This window comes from Chanodichthys erythropterus, chromosome 20 (assembly GCF_024489055.1).
Source record: "Chanodichthys erythropterus isolate Z2021 chromosome 20, ASM2448905v1, whole genome shotgun sequence".
NCBI lineage: Eukaryota > Metazoa > Chordata > Actinopteri > Cypriniformes > Xenocyprididae > Chanodichthys > Chanodichthys erythropterus.
The window spans coordinates 22,732,395-22,757,521 of record NC_090240.1 but is presented as its reverse complement, the minus strand read 5'-3'; the positions used below and the strand labels follow the sequence as shown (position 1 = coordinate 22,757,521).

General features: G+C 37.5%; 2 protein-coding genes across 6 annotated transcripts in view; one reads left to right on the top strand and one right to left on the bottom strand.

The window, feature by feature from the left end:
* Positions 1 to 6,118: 6,118 nt before the first annotated feature.
* Positions 6,119 to 13,196, bottom strand: LOC137009396 (uncharacterized). The gene is made up of 5 exons (XM_067371598.1): positions 13,165 to 13,196; positions 12,302 to 12,634; positions 8,713 to 9,024; positions 7,001 to 7,121; positions 6,119 to 6,836 (listed from the first exon to the last, which is right to left on the bottom strand). The coding sequence occupies exons 2-5, from the start codon at positions 12,627 to 12,629 to the stop codon at positions 6,689 to 6,691; spliced, it is 909 nt and encodes a 302-aa protein (XP_067227699.1). The 5' UTR covers positions 12,630 to 12,634; positions 13,165 to 13,196; the 3' UTR covers positions 6,119 to 6,688.
* A 1,946-nt stretch (positions 13,197 to 15,142) lies between these two features.
* Positions 15,143 to 25,127, top strand: part of ptpn22 (protein tyrosine phosphatase non-receptor type 22) — a 24,654-nt gene continuing 14,669 nt past the window's right edge. For 2 of the 5 annotated variants that reach the window (XM_067371560.1, XM_067371559.1), the window contains exons 1-8: positions 15,144 to 15,584; positions 19,483 to 19,591; positions 22,032 to 22,108; positions 22,273 to 22,368; positions 22,515 to 22,553; positions 22,850 to 22,921; positions 23,567 to 23,626; positions 24,156 to 24,298. In XM_067371560.1, the coding sequence (XP_067227661.1) occupies positions 15,483 to 15,584; positions 19,483 to 19,591; positions 22,032 to 22,108; positions 22,273 to 22,368; positions 22,515 to 22,553; positions 22,850 to 22,921; positions 23,567 to 23,626; positions 24,156 to 24,298 (698 nt within the window). In that variant the 5' untranslated portion in view covers positions 15,144 to 15,482. Of the gene's footprint in view, positions 15,585 to 19,482; positions 19,592 to 22,031; positions 22,109 to 22,272; positions 22,369 to 22,514; positions 22,554 to 22,849; positions 22,922 to 23,566; positions 23,627 to 24,155; positions 24,299 to 25,127 lie in introns of those variants that run through there. The other 3 variants (XM_067371561.1, XM_067371562.1, XM_067371564.1) reach the window with 3 other exon arrangements.

The following is a 25,127-nucleotide window of genomic DNA, read 5'->3' as shown; positions in this document are numbered from 1 at the left end:
CAGATATTAGTACTTCATTAGGTTGGTAAATTAACATTATATCAGTTAATGAAATACGTTATTTTACCGTAAATTTAACAGATTTAAAATGTAAAATTCACATGTAACTCCGTCAGTATGTTTACGGTTAGATGTCATTTTTACAGTATTGTTCTGGTAACCACAGCTGCCGGTATTTTTCCGTAGAAACAACGGGATTTTTTTTACAGTGTAGTGGAAATCCTCTCTCTCATGTAACTTGATCCGCTAAAAAACAACTTGGAAAAATATTCTCCTAAATATTCTCCTAACAAATAGCTTGTACAACTTTTTTTTTTTTTTAGCAATAATCAAATTATTATTTTGTGTAAACTGCCAGCATTGCAGCTTGAAATAAGTATGTGGCTACTATTTTTTTAAATAATGCTTTTTGTTTTACTGGTTTAATATAATGGCACTTTTCCACTGAATGGTACAGCTCGGTATGCAGTAGTGGCTCCTGGCTGTAAATTTAGGTAGGGCAGAGTCTGGGTCTTAGCGCTAGTTTATTATAAACATTTTGTAAGCTTTATATTGTAATCACTGAACACATCAGACATACTTTTGGCAGAATTAATGTCCTTACATTATTCAGCCTGAGGGTGGTGCTCTAATGATGATTGACAGACATTAGTAAAGACAAACGCATAGAATGTCATCTTAGAATTGTCTTAAAGGTGCCCTAGAACGTTCTTTCACAAGATGTAATATAAGTCTAAGGTGTCCCCTGAATGTGTCTGTGAAGTTTCAGCTCAAAATACCCCATAGATTTTTTTTTATTAATTTTTTAACTGCCTATTTTGAGGCATCATTAACTATGCACCGTTTCACCGATTGAAGTTGTGTTTATGAATTATACAGACTGCAAGTGTTTAAAAATGAAAATAGTGACGGCTCTTGTCTCCGTGAATACATTAAGAAACGACGGTAACTTTAACCACTTTTAACAGTACATTAGCAACATGCTACCTAAACATTTAGAAAGACAATTTACAAATATCACTAAAAATATCATGATATCATGGATCATGTCAGTTATTATCGCTCCATCTGCCATTTTTCGCTGTTGTTCTTGCTTGCTTACCTAGTCCGATGATTCAGCTGTGCACAGATCCAGACGTTAATACTGGCTACCCTTGTCTAATGCCTTGAACATGGGCTGGCATATGCAAATATTGGGGGCGTACATATTAATGATCCTGACTGTTACGTAACAGTCAGTGTTATGTTGAGATTTGCCTGTTCTTCGGCTGTCTTTTAAACAAATGAGATTTACATAAGACATAAGAAATGTATATAAGAAGGAGGAGTTTGAAACTCAATGTATGTCTTTTCCATGTACTGAACTTGTTATTCAATTATGCCAAGGTAAATTATTTTTTTTATTCTAGGGCACCTTTAATGTGGTATTTATTGCTTCTGAATGTTGTTTTAGAATATTGTAAGTTGTGTTGGACATCCAGTGAGGAAAAAAAAACATTATCTATTCTCAGAACAAACATAGGCTAAAACAAACACAGAACTATTGTATATAAAGGCTATTCACATGAGCATGTTTAAACTAAAGGGTTTATACTTTCATTAATTCGATACGCTACTCAACATAGGAAGAATAGACATGCCAACTTGTTACTGACCTTATGTAGACACATAGCTGAAGCGAACTGATATCACCTAGGTCTGGAGCGAGGTTTACATGAGATAACATGAAAATAATTCGGGCAGCCAGAAATCTGCCCCAATGGCTCTCAATTAATTAAATATAGCTGCAAGCAGCGATGACGGGGCCTAAGCCCCAGCGCCACTGGTTAAGAAAACCTGTGCATGCCGGGAAACATACATGTGACGAGCAGGGCGGGCGAGAGCCGTGAGGGAACGGCGCGAGGCCGGTGACGCGAGTGATAATGAGCGTCACCTGTGAGGCGTGCCGGCCTCGAGTCTCTCACGGAGGAGCTCCGGAGGCATAAAAGGAGGAGCGACATCAGTGAAGGACGAGAGAGGACCAGGCCTGGACTTTATTTTATGTTTTGTTATGTTTGTGTGGCCGGCAGACGTCCGCGAGGGTCTGCCGGCATTACTTTCGTTTTGTTCTTTGTTTATTTTACATTAAAAGTTACGTTCAATGTTCGCCGGTTCCCGCCTCCTTCTTCCCATATCTACTAACCTTGTTACATTGGTGCCGAAACCCGGGAGGAAGGAGGGACATGCTGTCGGAGAGCCCTCGCTGCTGAGGGGGATCGCGGTGCTGCGGAGTTCGGGCAGCGCGGAAGTGAAGACCGCGAAAGGCTGCCCGAGGCGGTGGTGCTGGAGCCTTGTGAAAGGTGGGACGGAGACCCGGATGCCGTGCTCCTGGGACGAGGTGGGGTGGCTGCCGTCCTGGACCTGGAGGGAGCGGAGGAGTCGCCGCCGTCTGCCGTGGGCCGGAGCCTGCTGCCGTCCGCCATGAAGGGGAGGAGCAGGGGACGGGGGACTCGCTGCCGGCTGCCCTCAGTCGGAGGAGCCATCGCCGGCCGCCAGGAGGCGGTCGAGGATCGGGCCGTCCACCGAGCGTCCAGTGCCACCGCATGGCACCGCGAAGAAGAGCCTCTTGGCAGGCTGAGGACCGAGCGGCAGTGTGTCTGGGAGCCGGACCCAGCATTTTTTTTTTCTTTCTTTTTCCTTTCTCCCCTCTCTCGTCCTGTCGCTCCCCTTGCTTCCGTCTCCTTTCTCTCGTCTCGTCTGTCCTTACCCCCAGGTGCTGCGGCCGCCGAGACAGGCCCCGGGGGGGGAGTAAAGCGCAGTCTCGGAGGTACCCCCCGGCCTGCGAGGGGCGTTGGGGGTATGTGACGAGCAGGGCGGGCGAGAGCCGTGAGGGAACGGCGCGAGGCCGGTGACGCGAGTGATAATGAGCGTCACCTGTGAGGCGTGCCGGCCTCGAGTCTCTCACGGAGGAGCTCCGGAGGCATAAAAGGAGGAGCGACATCAGTGAAGGACGAGAGAGGACCAGGCCTGGACTTTATTTTATGTTTTGTTATGTTTGTGTGGCCGGCAGACGTCCGCGAGGGTCTGCCGGCATTACTTTCGTTTTGTTTGTTTATTTTATATTAAAGTTTTGTTGAATGTTCGCCGGTTCCCGCCTCCTTCTTCCCACATCTACTAACCTTGTTACAATACAATCTTAATTTAATTTAATTTAAATCAAACAATGATTTTACACGATATGAGACACTTCCTGTTTCCCTTTTTGTCCTTATTTTAATCCCTCGCCATTGGCAACACTGTTCGAGATATATTACTATCATTCGAAATTCAGCATCTTCAGTGTCTTTGTTTCATGTTGACCGAGTTTGGTGGCGATTGCATGAAGCGCCATATGCGAGCCGTATCAATACTAAAATGTGACATGTAAACACTGCAGATCACTGATTGGTCAGAGAGAATCTTCGTTACCAGCGCCATTGGACTTGAAACATGAGACACCAAACCCGCTAGATTTAAATAGTCAATAACAGCCACCACAGTACCATTTGTTTGCACAACTTTTTAAACTACTTGATTTAAATGACTGTCGCACGCAAATTGTAAAAAGAGATGACTGTAACGTGGTCAGTAGATGAGGTGCAGACGTTCCTCTCATTGGTAGCCAAGGAGCGGATCCACGGCAGTAGAGTACCTCAGGGATGACGTGTTTTTGTAGGCCAACCCAGAAGTTAGCGGCACATGGGTTCCCTTGATCGAAAGCCTATGCATTTTCTCCAGACTTTTGGAAAATCGCAAAAAATAAGCTCTGTGTTTAACAAAGGGTTATGACACTTGCACGTTTTGTCTATCAAGATAATATTTACAAGTTAACACAACATTTATACATTTTGAAGCCTAAATAAAGTCGTCAGATATAAAAAGCTAACAGTTGGCTATATACGGACTACAGCACACCATGGTCGCGGATCAACGTCACCACCACCACCAAGCTTCCTCAAACTTTATTTAGAAAACGTTATTTAAAAACATGTTCGCTGATTATGATCTGCACTGTGTATGAATCGGGTGTGTCTCATACGTTCTGAAAAGTGAAGCCACGGGCTCTTTGATCGCCCCCTGGAGGCTGGATGCAGTACAGGTCATAAACCCCGCCCTCTCAATGCAGTCGAATGAGACTTCAGTGAAAACTTAAAAATAAATTCTGCTTCAAATAAAACTTTCTGAAAGATGGTTTTGGTCATTTAAAGTAGTTTTTATCACACAGATATATATTCAATTGTTCGTTTTTGTGGTGATTTAGATTTTAGCTAGCAATTTGATGCTATAAAAACGGGGCGTGTCGTCATGATTCGAACTTGATTGACAGCTCAGCTTGTCTGAGGACTGTCGGAGCTTCGAGGGGAGATTGAAGATGTATTAACTAACTGTTAATTTTCGATTTCTTTGTTATTTAACACCAACAAAATGAGTTGTTCAGCAGTAAACTGTACTAACCGACCTACAGGATCTGACGGATCACTGAACCTTTTTCTGTAACATTAAATATGGGTGTTATAAGCTAATTAATAAATGTTATTAGTTAAGATAACACACCTAATGTTAACAATGTCGGGAAAAAGCAGGTGATCGTTATCTGGCAGTTACTTATTATTTTTATGGGTATAAAATAATAATTAGCAGGAAAAAACTTATGATAGCTTACTCTAATTACAGCAATCGATCTCCTGTAACGTTAGTTGAACTTGATTTAAAATGGCAGGACCGTTTCTGACGATTTAGAGTTGTTTCTAGAGGCATATTATATTGATTTTATCTACTGAATTTGCTGTTTTAAAAGTATTATTGCTCTAGAAATAGAATAGCCTATTATTTTATAGGTAGAATTTTAAATTGTATATAATTTTTATAGTCTATTTAAAATACATGAATGATGACGCAGTCGTCTGGGCGGAAGTTTGATATCGTGACTCCGCCTCCGGCTCCACTGACGGTTCCTTCTGCGCATGCCCAGGCTCCAAACTTTTTTTTTTTGACGTATTGCGTAACATGTCAGCGCCCATTCGGTCGGCCATTTTGGCTTCAGTTCATTACAATGGAAGGAAGCGACGTCGCGTCGTCCATCTTTTTTTACAGTCTATGGTATGAATACTTATCCACTTTTTCATGAGAAATGCTGTCCAAATGTCCTGTTTGTCATGATGACGTCTAAAGTCCCCGCCAAAGGAAGTAGTCCCTTTTAGCAATTTGTTAGCAACCACCGCTTTTTAAGACACAATAAAGGTTTAAAAAAAAAATCACAAGCGGGTTATAACTGGTGTGTTTTATGTCATAGATGAAAACGTGAAAATATTTAGAGGCTTTGTTAACCACAGACCTTATTTTAGAAGATTTAGCAAAAAAACATAAAAAAACCCATTGACTTCAGGGCGATGGAACCGGAAGTCCTAAAATGCTAACTCGCTTCCGGGTTTTGCCTACAAAAACACATCATCCTGAGGTACTCTGTAGATTACCACCCACTTTGAAGCGGTACTAAACTGTAGTGGAAAAGCAAAACGAAAGTAAAGCGAATCAGTCAGAGCCTTGTCGAGTCATACCATGCAGTGGAAAAGCATTTTAAGCTGTTGCTGCCGTCTATATTAACACGCAGGTGCATGTTAGTAATCTGTTCTATGGTTCAGAGTTCATAGTTTTGATATTTGTATCTTTCCTGAGGTATATATCTTTCCTATGCATCTCACCTCACCTCTAGTTTCAAGAGGCAAATAATGAAAAGCTCAAATAATATCAAGCCACTATATTGAAAGTCAAACAAAGAGGAAAGAACAACAGACCAGATCTTTAAACAATCTTTAGTTGCCTTGACTGCCTACTCATTAGACAACATAAATCACTAAACATTTTATTTACCTGCATGTCAGGTGACCATCATGATACTAGAGAACTGTGAACATATAAACGTGTTGTGAAATTTTTGAAATATAGTAATAATCTCAGGTGGCACTTCAGTATTATTTGCGATAAAATTTAACAAAAAAGATTGTGAAATGAAAAGAGCAAAGGTATTTAATTTGTCAGAAACCTTTCGAATTGGAAATAACTGATTTTATTTAAAAATTGTATGTAATTGGGTACTGTGTAAATATATAAAGGTATATGTATATAGATACAAAACTCTCTAGGTATTGAAAAAAATCAATCTTTACAGTCTCTTGATCACTGTCCATGCATCAAGGTAACAAAATAATTTCATCAATATTTCACTGTGTGTGATATCTTCCTTTCAGGAAGGGCAGGCAAGATACCAGGAGTCACTTTCAGTTTCAATCTTGAATGTGAATTTTTGAGCGAGTTGGTGGGAACAACAGGATATAGCCAGCTTGTGCGCAAGGATAAGACGCTTGACAATGTTTAATGCATTAATGTATATATATGAAGGTAATGTGAGCATATTGTGGTGTTTTCTGTCAGTATACAAAGCGGATTTTTTAATAAAGACAGTACGCCTAAAGCTGAAATATGTAACCAAGTTTGAAAGGAATTAAGCAGTTAGGGGCTAAATTAATTGCACACCTTGTGGATAAGGACAAAAATATCAATTCAGTGCTGACATGTACAGTAACTAGACATGAGGTCAAACAATGCAAACTTTACATGTACACCATGAATAAAAACACACTTGTAATGAAGATGTGACCATGGTTCTCAGTCAGATGTGTTTGGCATGTTTGACTTGAGCCCTAAGCCTTCTGGACGTTAATTTTAAGCATGTGTGCACTACATATAAGATGGTAAACATAGCTGAGAAGAGAGACCAACGAAGACACTCATACCACAGTGGTAAGCCAGACCAAGACCTAGAACAGGATCATAAAGAGTTTTCAGCCTTCTAACATACAAACAGTTGTTTTAAATTGTTGTTTAATTTGTTAGAATTGCATTGAAACAATTATGCTGCAAAATTTTTACTATCAGTACTTTTGTTCAAGCACAGCTTTCTGTTTACCTCTGACTAACTTACATTGTCTTATTCTGACTCCATGTGAGTTGAGAGACTGTTGCAGATCTCAGTAATTTCTCTGTATTTTGGATGGATGTTGAGAGTGATGTTGTGCTTCTTATGCAGTCATAGCTAGAGAGAGCTAATCAAGAAAGAGAGATTCATCCTCTTGTCAGACATGTAAACTACACATCACAAAATTACATTAACATTACTGTAAATGTTTAGAAACGCTACATCATGTCCATCCATGCAAAGTAAAACTAATGTACTCAGAAGTTAATGATTAGCTACACCATTGCATTGTATGAAACAACGGGCCTAACAACATAACAATCATTACAATATTAAAGTTGGTCAAATATTAATACAGAAGCCACATTAATATCTGAAGTCTGAAGTCATTTTCACTGCAGTCGATAACTAAAATGCAAAATGGTGCCTGTTTGCGTTAGTATGAAATGAGAGCATGAAGGCCTGTTCACACCGGGACGAATATCGCGCGCGATTTTCGCCGACGTTTAACGCCTCATGACTAAACAACGGGCGCCAATGTGAGTGTGCACACCGACGCGAAAAACGCGAGGCGTAAAAGCGTCATTTTTAAAAAAACGCCTCGGGTTCGTTTTTTTGGTTTGACGCGCCGTGTTAAAAACTGGCCGACCAATGAGATTGGCGCTTTTGTTCACGTGCCTGGAGCTGCTGAAGTTACAGTAAAACACGACTTGGTGGCGCTCAAGCACAAAACGGTCTTGCCGAGCACACAAGACCACGAAGAGAAAGTAAGTAGACGAGGAAGACCCCTACAAACTATCCCTGCGTCTCATTCAGCTCCCTAGCTTCCTAGGTCGTGTATCAGTATACCATATAAATAAATGTGGCCGAATGCCTGATCAGTGCCCTGACTAGTGAAGTAGAGAGCTGATTGAGACGCACACTATGGGTGCTCTGCCACAGATGTGTATTATTTCTGTATTTTTACTTTTTTTCCCCTTTTACATTCAAGAAATATAATTGAGAATGTCTGTTTCATAAATATGTTTATTTACACTACCGTTCACTTGCACTATATGTATGTATGCCATTTTATATATGCATTTTTTTTTTTAAATCTTCTTTAACTTTATTAATATCAGTTTATTTGCACTATCGTTAAGCACAAGCGCCACATACTGTCAGGGAGTGAATTTGCACTTTCACTCTGCGCATCGCCGGTGAAAATCGCTTGGGTGTGAACACAAAAAACGTCTCGAAAAACGCTGACGATAAACGCGTGCGATATTCGTCCCGGTGTGTACGGGCCTTGAGTCTGCGGTGTAAAATATGAGAAATTATAGTGATGCCGAAAGAGTAGTCTGATAGCATTGCCAACACAATCTCATGATAATTTGTAACTATTTTATGTTTTGGCAAATTGGTGGCTAATTCATATGATTTTGTACAATCTTATTTATACTTAATTTTCTTACAATCTGTTCCCCAGTGATAGTTATTTTTAGGGATGGAAATTCATGCTTACGTTTTAAAAATAAAAATTCCACATTTTCATATGAATTTACAACCTTGTATATTATTACTTTATCCTGTGAAATTGGGTTGGTGTTGACATCAATGACGGTGAATATTCGAAAATAACTGACTGCTAAATGACACAACTGGCTAGTCAGAGTCAAGAATTTCAGAGAACAGTGTAAAAACTCAATATATACAATACATTAACAGGTTAAACTCACCCTTTGATGTGATGAGATAAACACAGTTCTTGACTGCAGGCTGAATTAGGTGCAGATAAATAAATTCGCTGTTTTGGCTGCTGACATCATTCGAGGCCAAGCAGAAAAGTTGGCTGTCTTCAGTTATGTTTGAACAGTGGAGGTGGAGATCAGTGGAATGTTGCAGGACAGTGTTGTTTGGGTGTCCAACTCTGTACCAAGTGTATTGCACATCTGTTCCTCTCTTACTCCCACAGCGAAACACAATTAGTTGTCCCCAGCATGTCATCTCCAGTGAACTGAGAGGCCAAACGTTTGGTTTCATTACAGGCTCTGAAATGAAATACAAAGTTCTGTCATGAAACTAAACTTAATCTGCTTGCAGTCACATTGTTCTCTATAGGGCAGAGCTGATTGGTTCCTGCTGTATCGATAGCCAGCTTGCTGCTCAACCTTTAAATACACTCATAAAAACGATTTTTTGATGCTGTTTACCACTTTATTTAAACAACTTATTTTGATTCACTTCCATCGTATTAGGTTTCTGGTTTAAATTGAATTGCTTCATGTTAAATTGACTTAAAAAAATTACTTTTAACTTTATGTTTTCATATTAAAATAGCATGTTTCAATAAAGTAAACTCAACCTAGGCTGCGTTCAGCCCAGACAAAATGTTGCAAAACGTTTTTTAAATGGAAACGGTGGCGCGTTGAACACCCTGTTCTGATGACGCAAGAGTTGCAACTATGGCAGCTGAGAAGGCCATTATTTGTGTTCTTTTTGAGGTGCCTTATTAAATCGGTATAAATACGTGTTTAATACTGCAAAGTACGCTCGATGTTACAGTCACTGCCCCTTGCCCTCCAGAATGAAAGAGAACATCCCAATCGAGTGAAGGGATTTGTGGAAACTTCTAATTATTGTTATACAACATTTGACTTGCACTTCATGATGAAAAGACAAACATTTCAGGTGAAGGATAATCCACTTCTTACCTCCGAGACTGTGTTGATCTATATTATTTTTATTGTGAGTATTAGGCTTATTAATATTGCTGATCACCGTTGTTGTGCTATATGATATTGTAATATTTACCAACTATACTCCTCTGATTATAGAAAAGTTTATTAAAGTGTCACATCACAGTAGCAAAATATATAAGTATAGTATTTTTATGTGACATTAAAGGTGTCTTAGAATCAAAAATTGAATTTATCTTGGCATAGTTAAATAACAAGAGTTCAGTACATGGAAAAGACATACATTGAGTTTCAAACCCCATTGTTTCTTCCTCCTTATATAAATCTCATTTGTTTAAAAGACTTCCGGAAAACACGCGGATCTCAACATAACACCGACTGTTACGTAACAGTCGGGATCATTAATATGTATGACCCCAATATTTGCATATATGCCAGCCCATGTTCAAGCAGGAAAGGCAGTATTAACGTCTGGATCTGTGCACAGACAAGGTAAGCAAGCAAGAACAACAGCGAAGATGGCAGATGGAGCGATAATAACTGACATGATCCATGATAACATGATATTTTTAGTGATATTTGTAAATTGTAAATTCTATATGTTTCATTAACATGTTGCTAATGTACTGCTAAATGTGGTTAAAGTTACCATCGTTTCTTACTGTATTCACGGAGACAAGAGAGCCGTCGCTATTTTCATTTTTAAACACTTGCAGTCTGTATAGTTCATAAACACAACTTCATTCTTTATAAATCTCTAACAGTGTAGCATCGAGAGCGCAAGCAATTAAAGGGGCAGCAGCCCTGAATCGGCGCATTTATAATTATGCCCCAAAATAGGCAGTTAAATTTTTTTTTTTTTTTTTTTAAATATCTATGGGGTATTTTGAGTTAAAACTTCACAGACACATTTAGGGGACACCTTAGACTTATATTACATCTTGTAAAAAAAACATTCAATGGCACCTTTAAGAATGTGAACCTGATTCAACTAAATGGCATTGAATTGGCCTTATATAATAAACTTAAGTTTACTGAAATAATGTTAATTAAATGTAACATAACCCAGTTATGTGGAACCTGTTGAGATAAAAAATTTAAGTAAACCAACGTATCTTTTTTTTTGTGTACATGGTCAGCATATGCTGTTGCAGCGTGCTTTTTAGAAACCATCAACCTTCCTACCTTCCCCAGCTCCACCACAGACTGTAAAAAAAGATGGACGACGTACCTTCACTCTCTTCCACTGTAAAAAATTTAAGCTACAAATGCCTCAAGATGGCGATTTTGATTAAATATGCAAAATATGCATGAAATATGAAGCAAAATGTTAAACTTATCTTAAACAGATCCTTTAAACTCAGAAATATAAATATATAAAAAGAAAAAATGCTAAATATTTCTAAGCCAAAAAGTAATAGTAATAAATAACATAGGCTATTATCAATTGCAAATGCTTTGTAAAAACAGAAAACAGCACCATTTAGCTTTTCAACCTTCCATCATGCAAACATGAAATATCAAACATACAAGTAGTTCTTTCCAGGTTTTTGCATTCCATTGCGCTATTTTTCCTATTGTTTTTATGTTTGGCAGGCATGTTTGGCTGTTGCACTCGTGTCTCGCAACTTTTGCAGCATCTCACCCATGAAACGACATTCTAAAAATGCGGTGGTAAGTAAAAAAAATAACACAATAATGCATTTCTGACTGAACTGCCGCTTGAAGCCCAAAGAATAGTTCACTTTTTATGCGTATATGCGAGGGTCAGCATATAGTGCACGTGATGCGAATTTCTTCATTAAAGCTGCTGTTTTTGTGTTCAAAATTTGCAAAAATTATATAATGAGAATGTACAACATGAATTCATTTTCCAAACCGTGCATGTTTTTGACTTACCCTGAATCATTATGGTACACTTATAATAAGTGTTTATATTCTGACTATTTCAGACTGGACTGGTAGGACCTGCCGCAGAGTATCACAGTAACTGCGTGACTCGCCATAGACATACACAGAGAAAAGTAGCTCCGGCTAGAATGTTCTTCCGCAAGATGCATGCAGTTCTGTTTATTAACCGCTAGAAGGCCAAAAATCACGGACTGCAGCTTTAAAAAAGTATGGGTGTACTATATGAGCACCGCTGGAATTTTGTACGCGCAGGTTGCACATTTAATTTTTTTGTTATATTTTTTATAATTACTTTATCCACAAGGTGGCAACCATGCTTTGGGGGCATTAATTCACAAGAACAGACCAGAACACAAGCAAGCTAAAGTGACAATGGAGGCCTATGAGAATATAAAGAGTTGTGTTGAGTGGAGTTGTAAGAGAGAATGCTCAAAACAGCTTTTTGTGTATGCATTGGCAGTAGCAAGTACCGTAGTTGCTCTGCAGCAGCAGCGTAGCAGCAGATCTATTCCACCAAGCCCAAACATGTCAACATTGTCATATCCCTTACCATGCCAAACACTTAATGACAGAACTGATATTCTATTTCTGCTTGTGTCAAACATCAAGATTTTAATATGTAAAAATGTAATAAAAAATAATAAAATTACAGGTGCAATAGACCAAACATCTCACTCTGTTTTAGGATATACTTCACATGATGAAAATAAAGTCTTACCTTTTGTTACTGTAACTTGGATCCTGGTCATTATATCAGCATAAATTTTGTCAATCGCCACCCAATACATTCCAGTGTCGTCCAACTTTAGATCTCTTACATTAACAATCAAGCCTCTAGAAACTCCATCAATGATTTGAGCCCGTGTTCTGTATGCAGCCTGTGTGAATCCATCTGTGTCCATCAGAACCTCACACGAGGCTCTGGAGTCTCCAGCACACCAGTACTTCTTGTTAAATCGGAACTGGGATGTTTTGTAGGTGCAGATAATAGTGAATGCGCTTCCAACTGTGGTTTGAATCTTTGTTTTATCACACTGAAACTGCATACTTACTAGAGAAAAAGTCACCGTTTTAAACATTGCACAAATAAAGATGAACATCAAAATTAATTGTTTTGTTACGAGCATTTAAAGTCAACATGAAATGAAAATTCACCCTATCTATTTGCAATATGTTTCAATTTTTAATTTTTTTTCTCTTAATGTTTTGACCTCAGTGTTTGTCATAACTGGATCTTTGGATGAAAACTGGCAAAGTTGTGATACAGTCACTGAGATTACTGGTTATATCTCTCACTCTCTGCTCAGGAACGATATTTCATGTTTGTTTTTTACATTTTGAGTTAAATTCTGAGTGAATGTTAGATATCAAATGAATCAAGAGAATCCACAAGAGAACAAAAGGAGGAGATTCCGGTGATGCCAGTTCAGGTCATGTACATGACCATACATTAACATGATTGCAAAACTACACATAAAATTGACTAAACTGACAAAAAAATCTAGTTTTAATTTACTAAACTAAAAATACAAGGCAGATGAACATAAATATGTATTAATAAATCAATAAAAAGAGACTTACTCTGTGCTAAAAGCAGTACGAACAAGCCCTTCATAGTGTTAATAAAGGTGTGAGTATTATGTTGTGTTGGTGCACATTGCTGCGAGGTGTTTAGAATGAAACAGGATGTAAGGCAGCGATGGACGAACTGTGGTTTTCAAATGGCTTTGTGGGGTCTTTCAGTATGCTGACAGACATAAATACACGCAGTAAAAAACTACCAAAAAAAAAAAAATCTAAAAAAGGTGAAAGTGCACTTTTTCATGGAAAAACTTAAAAAGAATAAGAATTAAAATTAAAATACAAAGAATCTACAGGTGAGAGTGGAAAGTTGTGTGTGTGTATAAAGTGCTATACCTGTAAAAGAACACTTTCAGAGGAAAAGATCAGAGACTGCACTTTCACCAAACAGCCACTAGATGTAAGGCTTTGTGTGTAATGGCAAAAATATATATATGCACATATCAGGCATAACATTATGACCACCTTCCTAATATTTTGTTGGTCCCCCTTTTGCTGCCAAAACAGCCCTGACCCATCGAGGCGTGGACTCCACTACACCCCTGAAGGTGTGCTGTGGTATCTGGCTCCAAGATGTTAGCAGCAGATCCTTGAACTTGTTCAGCTCATCCCACAGATGCTCAATTGGATTGAGATCTGGGGAATTTGGAGGACAAGTCAACACCTCAAACTTGTTGTTGTGCTCCTTAATCCATTCCTGAACCATTTTTGCTTTGTGGCAGGACACATTATCCTGCTGAAAGAGACCACAGCCACCAGGGAATACCGTTTCCAAGAAAAGGTGTACATGGTCTGCAACAATGCTTAGGTAGGTGGTACGGGTCAAAGTAACATCCACATGGATGGCAGGACCCAAGGTTTCCCAGCAGAACATTGCCAAAAGCATCACACTGGCTTGCCTTCTTCCCATAGTGCATCCTTGTGCCATGTGTTCCCCAGATAAGCGACACACACGCACCCAGCCATCCATGTGATTTAAAAGAAAATGTGATTCATCTGACCATGCCACCTTCTTCCATTGCTCCGTGGTCCAGTGCTGATGCTCACGTGCCCACTGTTGGTGCTTTCGGCGGTGGACAGGGGTCAGCATTGGCACCCTGACTGATCTGTGGCTATGCAGCTCCATACACAACAAACTACGATGCACTGTGTATTCTGACACCTTTCTATCAGAACCAACATTAACTACTTCAGCCTCACGGGCTGGCCTTCGCTCTCCACGTGCATCAATGAGCTGCCCATGTGCCTGTTGCTGGTTCACCACTGTTCCTTTCTTGGAGCACTTTTGATAAATACTGACCACTGCACACCGGGAACACCCCACAAGAGCTGCAGTTTTGGAGATGCTCTGACCCAGTTGTCACAATTTGGTCCTTGTCAAATTCGCTCAAATCCTTATGCTTGTCCATTTTTCCTGCTTCTAACACGTCATCTTTGAGGACAAAATGTTCACTTGCTGCCTAATATATCTCACTCATCAGGTGCCGTGATGAAGAGATAATCAGTGTTATTCACTTCACCTGTCAGTGCTCATAATGTTATGCCTGATCAGTGTATATAAATATGTAAAATAAAGTTATTTATATTTATAAAAACATATTTTTAGCGAAAAAGAAGAATAAAAATTAAAGCAATAATACAAGAATTAAAAATATAACATTTTAAAAAACGTTTTAGACACCATTTAAGCATGCCAAACTGCAGTAGGACACCGCTTGACATATCAGGTCAACTGCCTGATAACATTAAATCCAAGAGCCACACAAGTATCTCTCTCTGGTCTGACTACATTTAGCTTACATTCTCTAGATTCAAATTCAACTGTTTTGAATGTCATCAAACAGGCTTGGCCACTTTCAGCAATGAAGCAAATGACTTTGACTCTTTCACTATATATATTTTTTTTTTACATTCAAGCGCACACCCACCCACAAAAGCTTCCTGTGTGAGGGGTATAGGCTCTAAAACCTTGTGCTACAAAGTGTTGGACAGAAAGAAACAGAAAGACAGCAAGAGAGAGAAGGCCACAGACAGAGAATTAAAGCTAGGTATGCAACAATAAAAAAACAAGCGAGAGAAACTGAAGGAAGAGACGTAGGGCGGAGAGGGTCACATTGATACTTAGAGTTGACCACAGAACCTGTGAACTGTTGCTGCCACTGCTTCCGTGACGACACATCGCACAGTTCCTCAACTCAACTACAGACCTACAAGAGACACTTTGTAGAGAGAAAGCGAAAGATGGACTCCTTTTAGAAGCCCACCGATCTCTCTATCTCTGACATGACGGAGGAAGCTGCTGTGTCACACAACATGCCATGGACGCCCAAGCCCGCATTCTGAGGGACCTATTGGCCCAAATCGCCAGCAAGGAAACAGAAGAAGAAGGGGCAGAGAACGGCTTTGCCGGAGAGTTTTTGGTAAGTTATTAACTAGGTTACAGCGTTTACACCGCAGGGTTTTGTTACAGTAAAAAAGAAAAAAAAAGTCTCTGACGTTCAGATTCATGTCATGTGACACAGTGGATAGGTTGAAAAAAGGTGCCAACGTATCTGATTTTTTTTACATTATATGCAATGTTTGTGTGGGTATGTGAAAATGTGTGGATTTAGATAATAAAAGCATTAGTACAGCATGTGCCAAAAGCAAGCTAAAAATAAAATGTGTCTGGGCACTGAGCTGATGGCTAAGCGTGGACTTCCTCTTCTGAATACAGTGCCTCTCAATTTAAGCTTCCATAAAAGAAGTTTTCATGTGGTGGGAGGTTATTTATTATTGAACTCATTTATTATTGACTAAATGGCTGTCTGCATAAAACAGAGCCTGAAGTAGACCTTCGCCTCACTACTACTTACATTTGTTTTCCCCAAAAGAACCTTTATGTGCTTTTCCCCTCCAATGTCAACTGTTAGATATTCCATGTGAACAGTCATGGTGACTGAGAGGAAGTGACCCATCATGAACTTAGTCACTTTGAATCAAACCTACGAATGCAAAAATGGAAAATGCAAAAATGAATTTGTACTCTTAAGATTTGGAAAACCATTTCATCCAAATCACCTTACAGTGCATTCAGTTGCTCAGGGTGAAACAGGATGTCAGGCAGTAATAGATGGACTGTGGCTTTCAAAAAAACACTGTGGGGTCTCAATATGCTGATATAAGTACATTATATTTGAATAGAAGTACATTAGCTATTTCGTCACAAAACTAAACTGAAGTAAAAAATAATGTAATGTGTACCAAAAAGTATCTTATCAGTGTTCACTGGGCATTAATCTCATGACCTTAGTGTCGCTATAGCACCATGCAACTCCACTACAGTAGTTGAGCTAATGTCAAATGTGTGGCTCTCAGAGTCAACAAAGTAGCATTTGGAGTTTTGAAGGAGAACTTTTAGTCAATTCATCTTTGGCAGAATGTCTTCTAAATCAAGCTTTTCATACTGGGGATTTCCAGGGGGTATGTGTCTATTGCTAGGTGGTATGCTAGGGCATACGTACCAATTTTTTAAAATAAGTTTATATATTATAAATAAATGTATATATATATATATATTCCACCATATTTTAAAATGATTCATTTCGGAGTGTAATAACTGAACCAAAAACTGAACCAACCGTACCAATTTTTTTAAATCATTTTTTATATATATATATATATATATTCCACCATATTTTAAAATGATTCATTTTGGAGTGTAATAACTGAACCAAAAACTGAACCAACCGTACCAATTTTTTTAAATCATTTTTATATATATATATATATATATATATATATATATATTATTATTATTCATTTTTTTTGTAAATGTATATTTATTTAGGGATAACTTCAAAGGATAGTTCACCCAAAACTGAAAATTCTGTCATTATTTACTCACCGTCAAATTGTTCCAAAACGGTATGAATTTTTTTCTTCTGCTGAACATAAAATAAGATATTTTGAAGAATGTCAGTAACCAAACAGTTGACGGGCCCCACTGACTTCCACAGTATTTTTTTCCCCCATATTATGGAAGTCAGTGTGGCCCATCAGCTGTTTGGTTTCCCATATTTTTCAAGATGTCTTCTTTTGTGTTCAGTAAATGTGTTGACTAAATGATGATTTCATTTTTGGGTGAACTATATCATTAAATATACAGAACACTTCAAATATATTTAAAGCAATAATCAAAAAACTATAATTAAAAATATTTAATGCGAAAAACACTTTACAAAAAAGGTACACTGTCAAATTAATAAAGTAAATATTTTCCAGATAATATTTTAATTAATTTGCTTTGGCTTCAAGTACAAAAGTACAGAGCCCCACACCTGACACGTGGCAAAAAAATCTGTATATCGTGGCCACGATTAAAGAATTTGTTCCCTTGTTTTAAGTAAATCGTGCACACGATATAATAAATAATTCCCTCTTGATTTAAGTAAATTATGCGCACAATATAATCCCCCCCCCCCCCCTCGTTTTACTAAAATGTGTGCATAAGATAATAATTCCATTGATTTAGTCAATTGTGGCCATGTTGTACTAATCAATTTCCTCGTTTTGATTTAACTAAAACAACTAATTATTACAACGTGGCCATGATTTAGTAAAATGAGGGATTGAATCATCTTGATCACACAATGGAACAAATTAATATATCGTGTACACAATTTACTTGAAACGAGGGAAACTAATTAGTAAAACGTTCTGATGTATTAGCATGTTGTGGGAATGAACTGCTAACTTGTGGCCACAAATAACATATTTTGTCCTGCGGGGCTCCGGATTTTAGATAATTATTTAATTTAATAAACAAAATGTTGCCTTCATAATACCACACATTTTTATTCTCACAAAGTAATCGGTCTTTGTATATGAAAATATCTAGCATATATTTAGGAAGGGTGTCCCATGCAAGGAGATCATACTTTAGGGTCATTGTCATCAAAATATTAAAAAACCTCTGCTGTAAATGAAGATTACAAACACTGTATTGTCATACAATACAAATTGCCATGTATGAAAATTGAAAAGTGATATCATTTCATTTTTAAGGCTTCAATGCTTATCACCCAGTTACATGTTACTCTTGTAACGATAACAAAGATGGCAACCATAACGTACTTGCCAAAATATGCCAGACCCTGAAGTACCAAAGTGATTCAGGCCTGCCCTTGCCACCATGGCTTCATCCTGTTATGCAGAACAACACGTGCTCTGTGGTCCGGCCTGAACGCTACAGAGTGTCTGTTATAGCTCTCAGCTGCAGCAAAGTGTTCAATACACTGTGAGTGAGGAACAGTGTGTAAATCCATACAGACTTTCCCAAAGTCAAACCAGGCCTTCTGCCAGTTTTCACAATCGCATAAAGCATGAATAATCACTCTGATTAAAATTGCAGTTTTAAATGATCTCTGTCAATCTGTTGCCAAACAAGACTTCCGCCAGAATGAGTGATTTGAATCGCTCACTAATGGAATGTGCACAGGAAGAGAAACTGTCTATTTGGCAGAGCATGGAAACCAAAGTTCCCATCACACTGAGAGCAGAACTACTGGTCCTCACCGCTGGACCGCAATGTATGCTTGCCGACGCAAGGGACATAAATGAAGAGAAATGTCAGACACAGGTCCAGTCTCACTGTTCAAAACTTGAAGGTTTCCAAAAGTGTGATGGCTGGTTCCTCACATGCAGTCCTGACTGTTTTAGCTCAGAGATCCCATGCTAATTACTCAGCTTGCTATATTTGCTCAGTGTTCTGGGCTCATAAGGCTTCTCGTAAGCTCAGCTGTGGTCGGAAAGTCTCTTGGTCTGGTAACAAAGTGCTTGTGCTCAGAGACACACAAAGGAGAACGATGGTACATCCCACACACATGTTGTGACAGCCACAAACACTCACGCATACACAGCCAGACTTATCTAGTTTTCACAGATCTTAACCACAGGGCTATAAACTGCATTCTGTTAGTCTTAGATCACTGTTAAGATGTCAAAAACATGGCAAATAAGACAAGTTTTCTTACTTTGCTTTGTCTTTTAAAATAATATCAATATTAACGTCGGTCGTTTGGTGCTTAATTGCTTTGATTGATGCTTTAAGTTAAAAAATAACAATAAAAAAAACATTTAAAAAAACTTTAAAAATTTGCTTTAGATAAAAACTCATACATGGATTCAGGGTAAACCCTGTTAAAGGTTTCTTCTAAAGCGTTTAATATCAATGTAAACATCTTAGCCCCGAACTTATGGGTTGAACAAACTTAAGTATGCAGAAAGGTTTTATTGCACAAAATCATGAATGAATCTTATGTATTTTGGTCAAAACAGAAACTGAAGAGGCAGTCTACCAAGTATCGTGCAGAGAAGACATACCCCACCACAGCTGCGGACAAACAGGATAACGTGAAAAAGAACAGATACAAGGACATTGTTCCCTGTGAGTATCACATCTGACATCTGACTATACTAAAGTACATTACAGTATACTATACTGCTGTATATAGCACCTTTCCCGAGCTCAAGGACGCTTCACAATAAATCATACAGTCATACAATCAATCATCTGGAAAAGAACAAGAGCCAATGCAGTTGCATATAGCGGTTATATCAAATAAACATTTAAATCCATAAGAAAGAACACATAACGTCATCTAGACAGCATAGAAATGTAGACAGTATAAGCATACAAACACAGTGAATGATGATCTACTATAAATCTCCAAAATGGCTGTTAAAGAGCACCTCATCTGAACAGCATCTATTGTTTACAAATATCTGTTAAAAAAGCAGATTTATATACACTGTAAAAAATGATCGTGTTAAATTTGTTGAAACTGGCACTGTGGTCGCTAGATATTCACCATAAAAATATGCTGATAATATTTCAGGTATGGTATGGCATGTTGGTGCCTGTATAATTTACATATAATATTAAAATACCAATCTGTGGTATACCACAATCTGCTTTGTACTGTAAAATTTACTGATAATCACTATAATAATACAACTGGTAAAATTGAAAAATAGTTTACCATAAGTGGCTTGTCAATAAAACATGTAAACATACCAATACTTAATATACTGATGATGAAAATGCTGACGATGTACAGGGATATAAACAAAGACAAAACACCACCAATAAACATTAAAGGGTTAGTTCACCCAAAAATGATATTTCTGTCATTAATTATTCACCCTCATGTCGTTCCAAACCCCAAAATTAAGATATTTTGATGAAATCCGAGAGGAAATCCTTAAAATAGTCCATGTGGTTCAACATTAATATTATGAAGCAACGAGAATACTTTTTGTGCGCAAAAAAAAAAAAAAAAAAAAAAAAAAAAAACTTTATTCAACAAATTCATCTCTCCCGTCATTCTGCTACGCTATTTACGAGTATTTTAAAGTAAAATTACATGTATTGGGATGTTAAAACATTTACAACATTTTTAGTGCATAAACATCTTAAAGACGTTCTCTAAATATCTATTTAACATCTGACAGGAAACGTATTTGAGATGTATTGCAGATCAGCAAACGCTCTAAAAAACTTGTGAAACTAATATGAAAATGTGCACAACAAATAGACATGATGTATGTGTGTTCTCTGGGTATACTATACCATAAAATACTGTACTATACCCTACATACCATACCATCACTCTAAAAAATAAATGTAAAAAAACTGAAACAAATTTACACAGTAAAATACTGTTTTCCATTGGGTAATATTTGTCATTTTAAGAAAAGAGGCCTATAGGCTACTTTCTCGAAAATGACAAATAATTTTACCCAGAATGTATAGTAATATACAGAAGTAATATAAAACAACACATTCTGGGAAATATTATTTGTCATTTTTTGTCATATTTATCAAAACGACAAATCATATTACCCAGAATTCATTGTTTTTACAGTATATTACTGTTTCAATGGAAAACGGTATTTTACAGTGTAAATTTGTTTTGTTTTTTACAGTTCTTAGTGTATACTGTACTGTATGATACTGCTTTATATCATACTGTAGCATACATAATATTATAAAATATACAGTACTGTACTAGTATATACACTCTAAAAAATGTTTGGTTAAAAACAACCCAAGTTGGGTTGAAAATGGACAAACCCAGCAATTGGGCTGTTTTAACCCGGTGGTTGGGTTAAATGTTTGCCCAACCTGCTGGGTAGTTTTATTTAACCCAACTACTGATTAAAAATTACTATATGGCTGGCTTAAAATGAACCCAAAATAGGTAAGAAATTAAAAATCAGACACATAATTACTAGAGGCAACAATAATAATCAAAAGGTGTACATTTATTAATAAGAAATTTAATAAATGTTTATTGTTAATTATTCATTATCTTATTAATAAATGCTCATTTATTAAAAATATTAATAAATGTTAATTTCCAGCATATTTTGGGTTCATTTTAAGCAAGCAATACAGTAATTTTTATACAACAGTTGAGTTAAATAAAACTACCCAGCACGTTGGGCAAACATTTAACCCAACCACTGGGTTAAAACAACCCAATTGCTGGGTTTGTCCATTTTCAACCCAACTTGGGTTGTTTTTAACCCAGCATTTTTTAGAGTATACTGTATTGTAATTATACTATACAAAAATATACTGTACTGTACTTTACTGTATTGTAATACACAGTGTTATTTATCCGCATTTGCCCCGTTGTTACATTAGAAAAACTGATGCACTAGACACTAACATGCAAAAGACACAAAGTGTGAGAGATTAGCACAACATGTGTGCTGTGTGAAAACAGCACTTTATGCACTACTTAAAAAACATGAAACAAGATGATTGTGAAGATTACAGTAATGAGACTAGAGATGCTGACGACTGTATTTTCTCACAGTTGATCACAGCAGAGTAAAGCTCTCCCTCATCACATCCAAACATGATACGGACTACATTAATGCTAGTTTCATTAAGGTAAGATGGTTATATGCAAGAAAGAAATCTCATGCTATATACACAATATTCAGTCATTTATACACTAAATCCAATACTTTGATGCAGATTAAACAGAAAATGTCATGCTTAAACAATCACTGACAAAATATCAGTAGTTGCTATAAGTTCTCTATTTATTTCAGGGGGTGTTGGGCTCTAGGGCGTATATTGCCACACAAGGCCCGTTGCCAAACACTGTGCTTGACTTCTGGAGGATGCTGTGGGAATACAATGTGCAGGTGAGTGCTTGATTAAGTTAGCATATGACCATTTCACACACATTCCACTTCCTTTAAAAAACAGGTTCAACCTGTTCTAAGCTTTGTGTTCGAGGAGAATCATTCACATGCGGAAATACCTCCATAATAACTCTCTCTCTCTGCAGGTTGTCGTGATGGCTTGCCGAGAGTTTGAAATGGGAAGGGTAAGTTGTAACTGACAGTGTGTTATAGGGGAAATGTTGTCATTCACTGTGCTTTAAAGAAAACATTTTTATTAACCACATCCTTCTTGCCTCAGAAAGGTGAAGCAATGCATCAAGCATGACATTTTCTTTAGCTTCAGCTTTCTTCTTTTTTTTTAGCTCCTTTTTTTGATTTTTTTCCCTTCCCTTTCACAACTTTTGTTATGGTTACAAGCGTTATTCTCATATAGCGCAGGACAGATGCATATGTGAAGGAGGCAATTGAGATTGAATGCTGCATTTCCTCTTTATTTCAGAAAAAATGTGAGCGTTATTGGCCGGCGTCAAAGGAGGATGTGTTTGTGTGTGAACCCTTTAACATACACTATGTAAGAGACACTTCTTCCCTCACTCACACCACACTTCCTGTCCTTGTGTTTTATTTGCACTCCGACACATGCCTGTTCTAGCTTGATTCTCAGTATTCATGTAGCAAGTCTGAATCTAAAACACCACATCAGTATAGCTTGGACTGCTAAGTAGGAAGCAAAAAAGGTCACTATATTTTCTTGGTATATTGACATTTACAACGAAAATGTATCGGTAACCTTTGCCATTACTGAGAGCTTACATTGTAAAAAACTTCCGTAAAAATAGGAAATGTCTGTGTAAACTTAACAGATAATGTACTGGAAATTCACTAGTACATCTATGTTTTTTTTTCTTACAGCATTAGGTTTATCTTTAAAAACACTAATAACTTCTAAATAATAAAACTTCTAAATCTAATCTGTGCTGCCTACGTGTTTTTTTTTTTCATTTATTTAGACAAAATAGTACAGTTGTAATAGTTATCAGTTTATCTCGTCAACCAGAATTTTAATATTGATGCATCCCTCAATAAATAAATAAATACATAAAGTTGATTGTAGATTGGCAAATAGTTATTCACTATTGAATAATATTATCCAAAATATTACCAGCACATTGATACTATAAGCATTCCATTCACGCATATGTTTGCTTTTGTCTAGGAGTCTGATGAAAATAAGGGAGAATATTTGATAAGGACGCTGAAGGTGACATGTAAACAAGTAAGTAACACTTCTTTGGTCTTGACTTCACTGCACTGAAAAAGTCTCTTTCAGTCTCTTATACAGATATATATATAAGAATAATTAATTTGCTTTAATTAATTTAATAAATTAAAAGCAGTCAAAAACATACTTGATTTTTTTTTTTCAATGTCCAGACTAGCTGTTTGCCAGTAAGTGTTTTACAGACCGATCTCTCGATGCGTTCACACTTGAGTCAAGTTCGTCAAAATATAAAAAGTATTGCTTTAGGTCAAACGTTGTGTTGTGGTGGCCTATGACGTGGCTATATATTTTTTCCTCTTGGTCATTGCGTAAGAGTCCAAGTATTCAGTTTTAAAAGACTTATAGAGCAGCAACTGTGGTGGAGACATTGTAGTGGAACAAACATAAACACAGACAGGTGCTGACATTTCCGCAGATGTTTTGTAGTGATGAAAGAAAACCACCAAAATGTGGTGGTTTAATGACTAGCAAACCAGGTTACCAGAAAAAACAAAGAGTTTTATATTATACTGGTTATTTCCAGGTGTCCCGGACACTGAAGCAGCTGCACTATGTGAACTGGCCGGATCACGGAGTACCTGACTCCATTCCTGCCATCTTGGAGCTGCTGCAGGACATGAGGATTTACCAGGATCATGATGAGCTTCCCATCTGCATTCACTGCAGGTAAACGCCCAAATCTGCTGTGATGGACCTCTATGATTCATTTTTGCAATGATTGCAGTTGGGGGCTAATCAGATAAAATGGCGGCGATGTTATGGCCATGACGTAAAGTTTTGGTGGCCATGAATGAACACAAGATTTGTTTGTATCTGTAACCATGGAAAATGCCCACCACCATTTTTTTACACAGGAAATATGTAGGTGGTTGACCAACAACAACCAAATGCCCCAACACGCATCTGCTCTACTGCTAACACCGAGTTAGAATCAGGGTTTGAAATTAACTTTTTCACTCAAATTATTATTAATTTACCAGCCATTTGAAACTTCTACCAGCCAAAAATAAAAGATAAATAAACCAGATTAAAACAAGAGTAACACACAAAAAAAATCTAACTTGTATTGTTGTGTTACTTTCGTCCCAACAGACAGGGTCAAAAGTAACAATGTGCAACTTATGTTCGAAGTGAAATTATACTGAAGTCATTCTACATTTGTGCAAAATACCACCTGGTATTGATAGACCACGCTTGTGAGTTATTGACCACAGCAAAAATAAATCTCTGTCTAAAAACATTATCCATCTCAGGATAAGCCAGGGTTTGCTAAAATTTTAGGATGTTGGAAAAGTCTTTTCTGTTAACCAAATGCATCACCACATTATTATGTTTTTTTTAAATCTTCACTATTGCTTCAAAGCGAATGAACAAGCACGCTGTTATTTGTGCTAAATCTGCAGGTTTGCTAGTGATTTGACAGCGTTACCCACCACAGCTGATTTTTACCCACATTTGGTGGGTTGGCAGGTGTTAATTTCAAACCCTGGTTATA

What these genes read in the sequence shown, in the direction of transcription:
- LOC137009396 (XM_067371598.1), bottom strand. Translation starts at nt 12,629, where the DNA reads ATGCAGTTTCAGTGTGATAAAACAAAGATTCAAACCACAGTTGGAAGC. An exon ending in TTATCTCATCACATCAAAGG is followed by an intron (nt 7,122 to 8,712) that starts GTGAGTTTAACC and finishes TTTCTTGATTAG; the next exon opens with CTCTCTCTAGCTATGACTGC. An exon ending in TGGAGTCAGAATAAGACAAT is followed by an intron (nt 6,837 to 7,000) that starts GTAAGTTAGTCA and finishes ATCCTGTTCTAG; the next exon opens with GTCTTGGTCTGGCTTACCAC.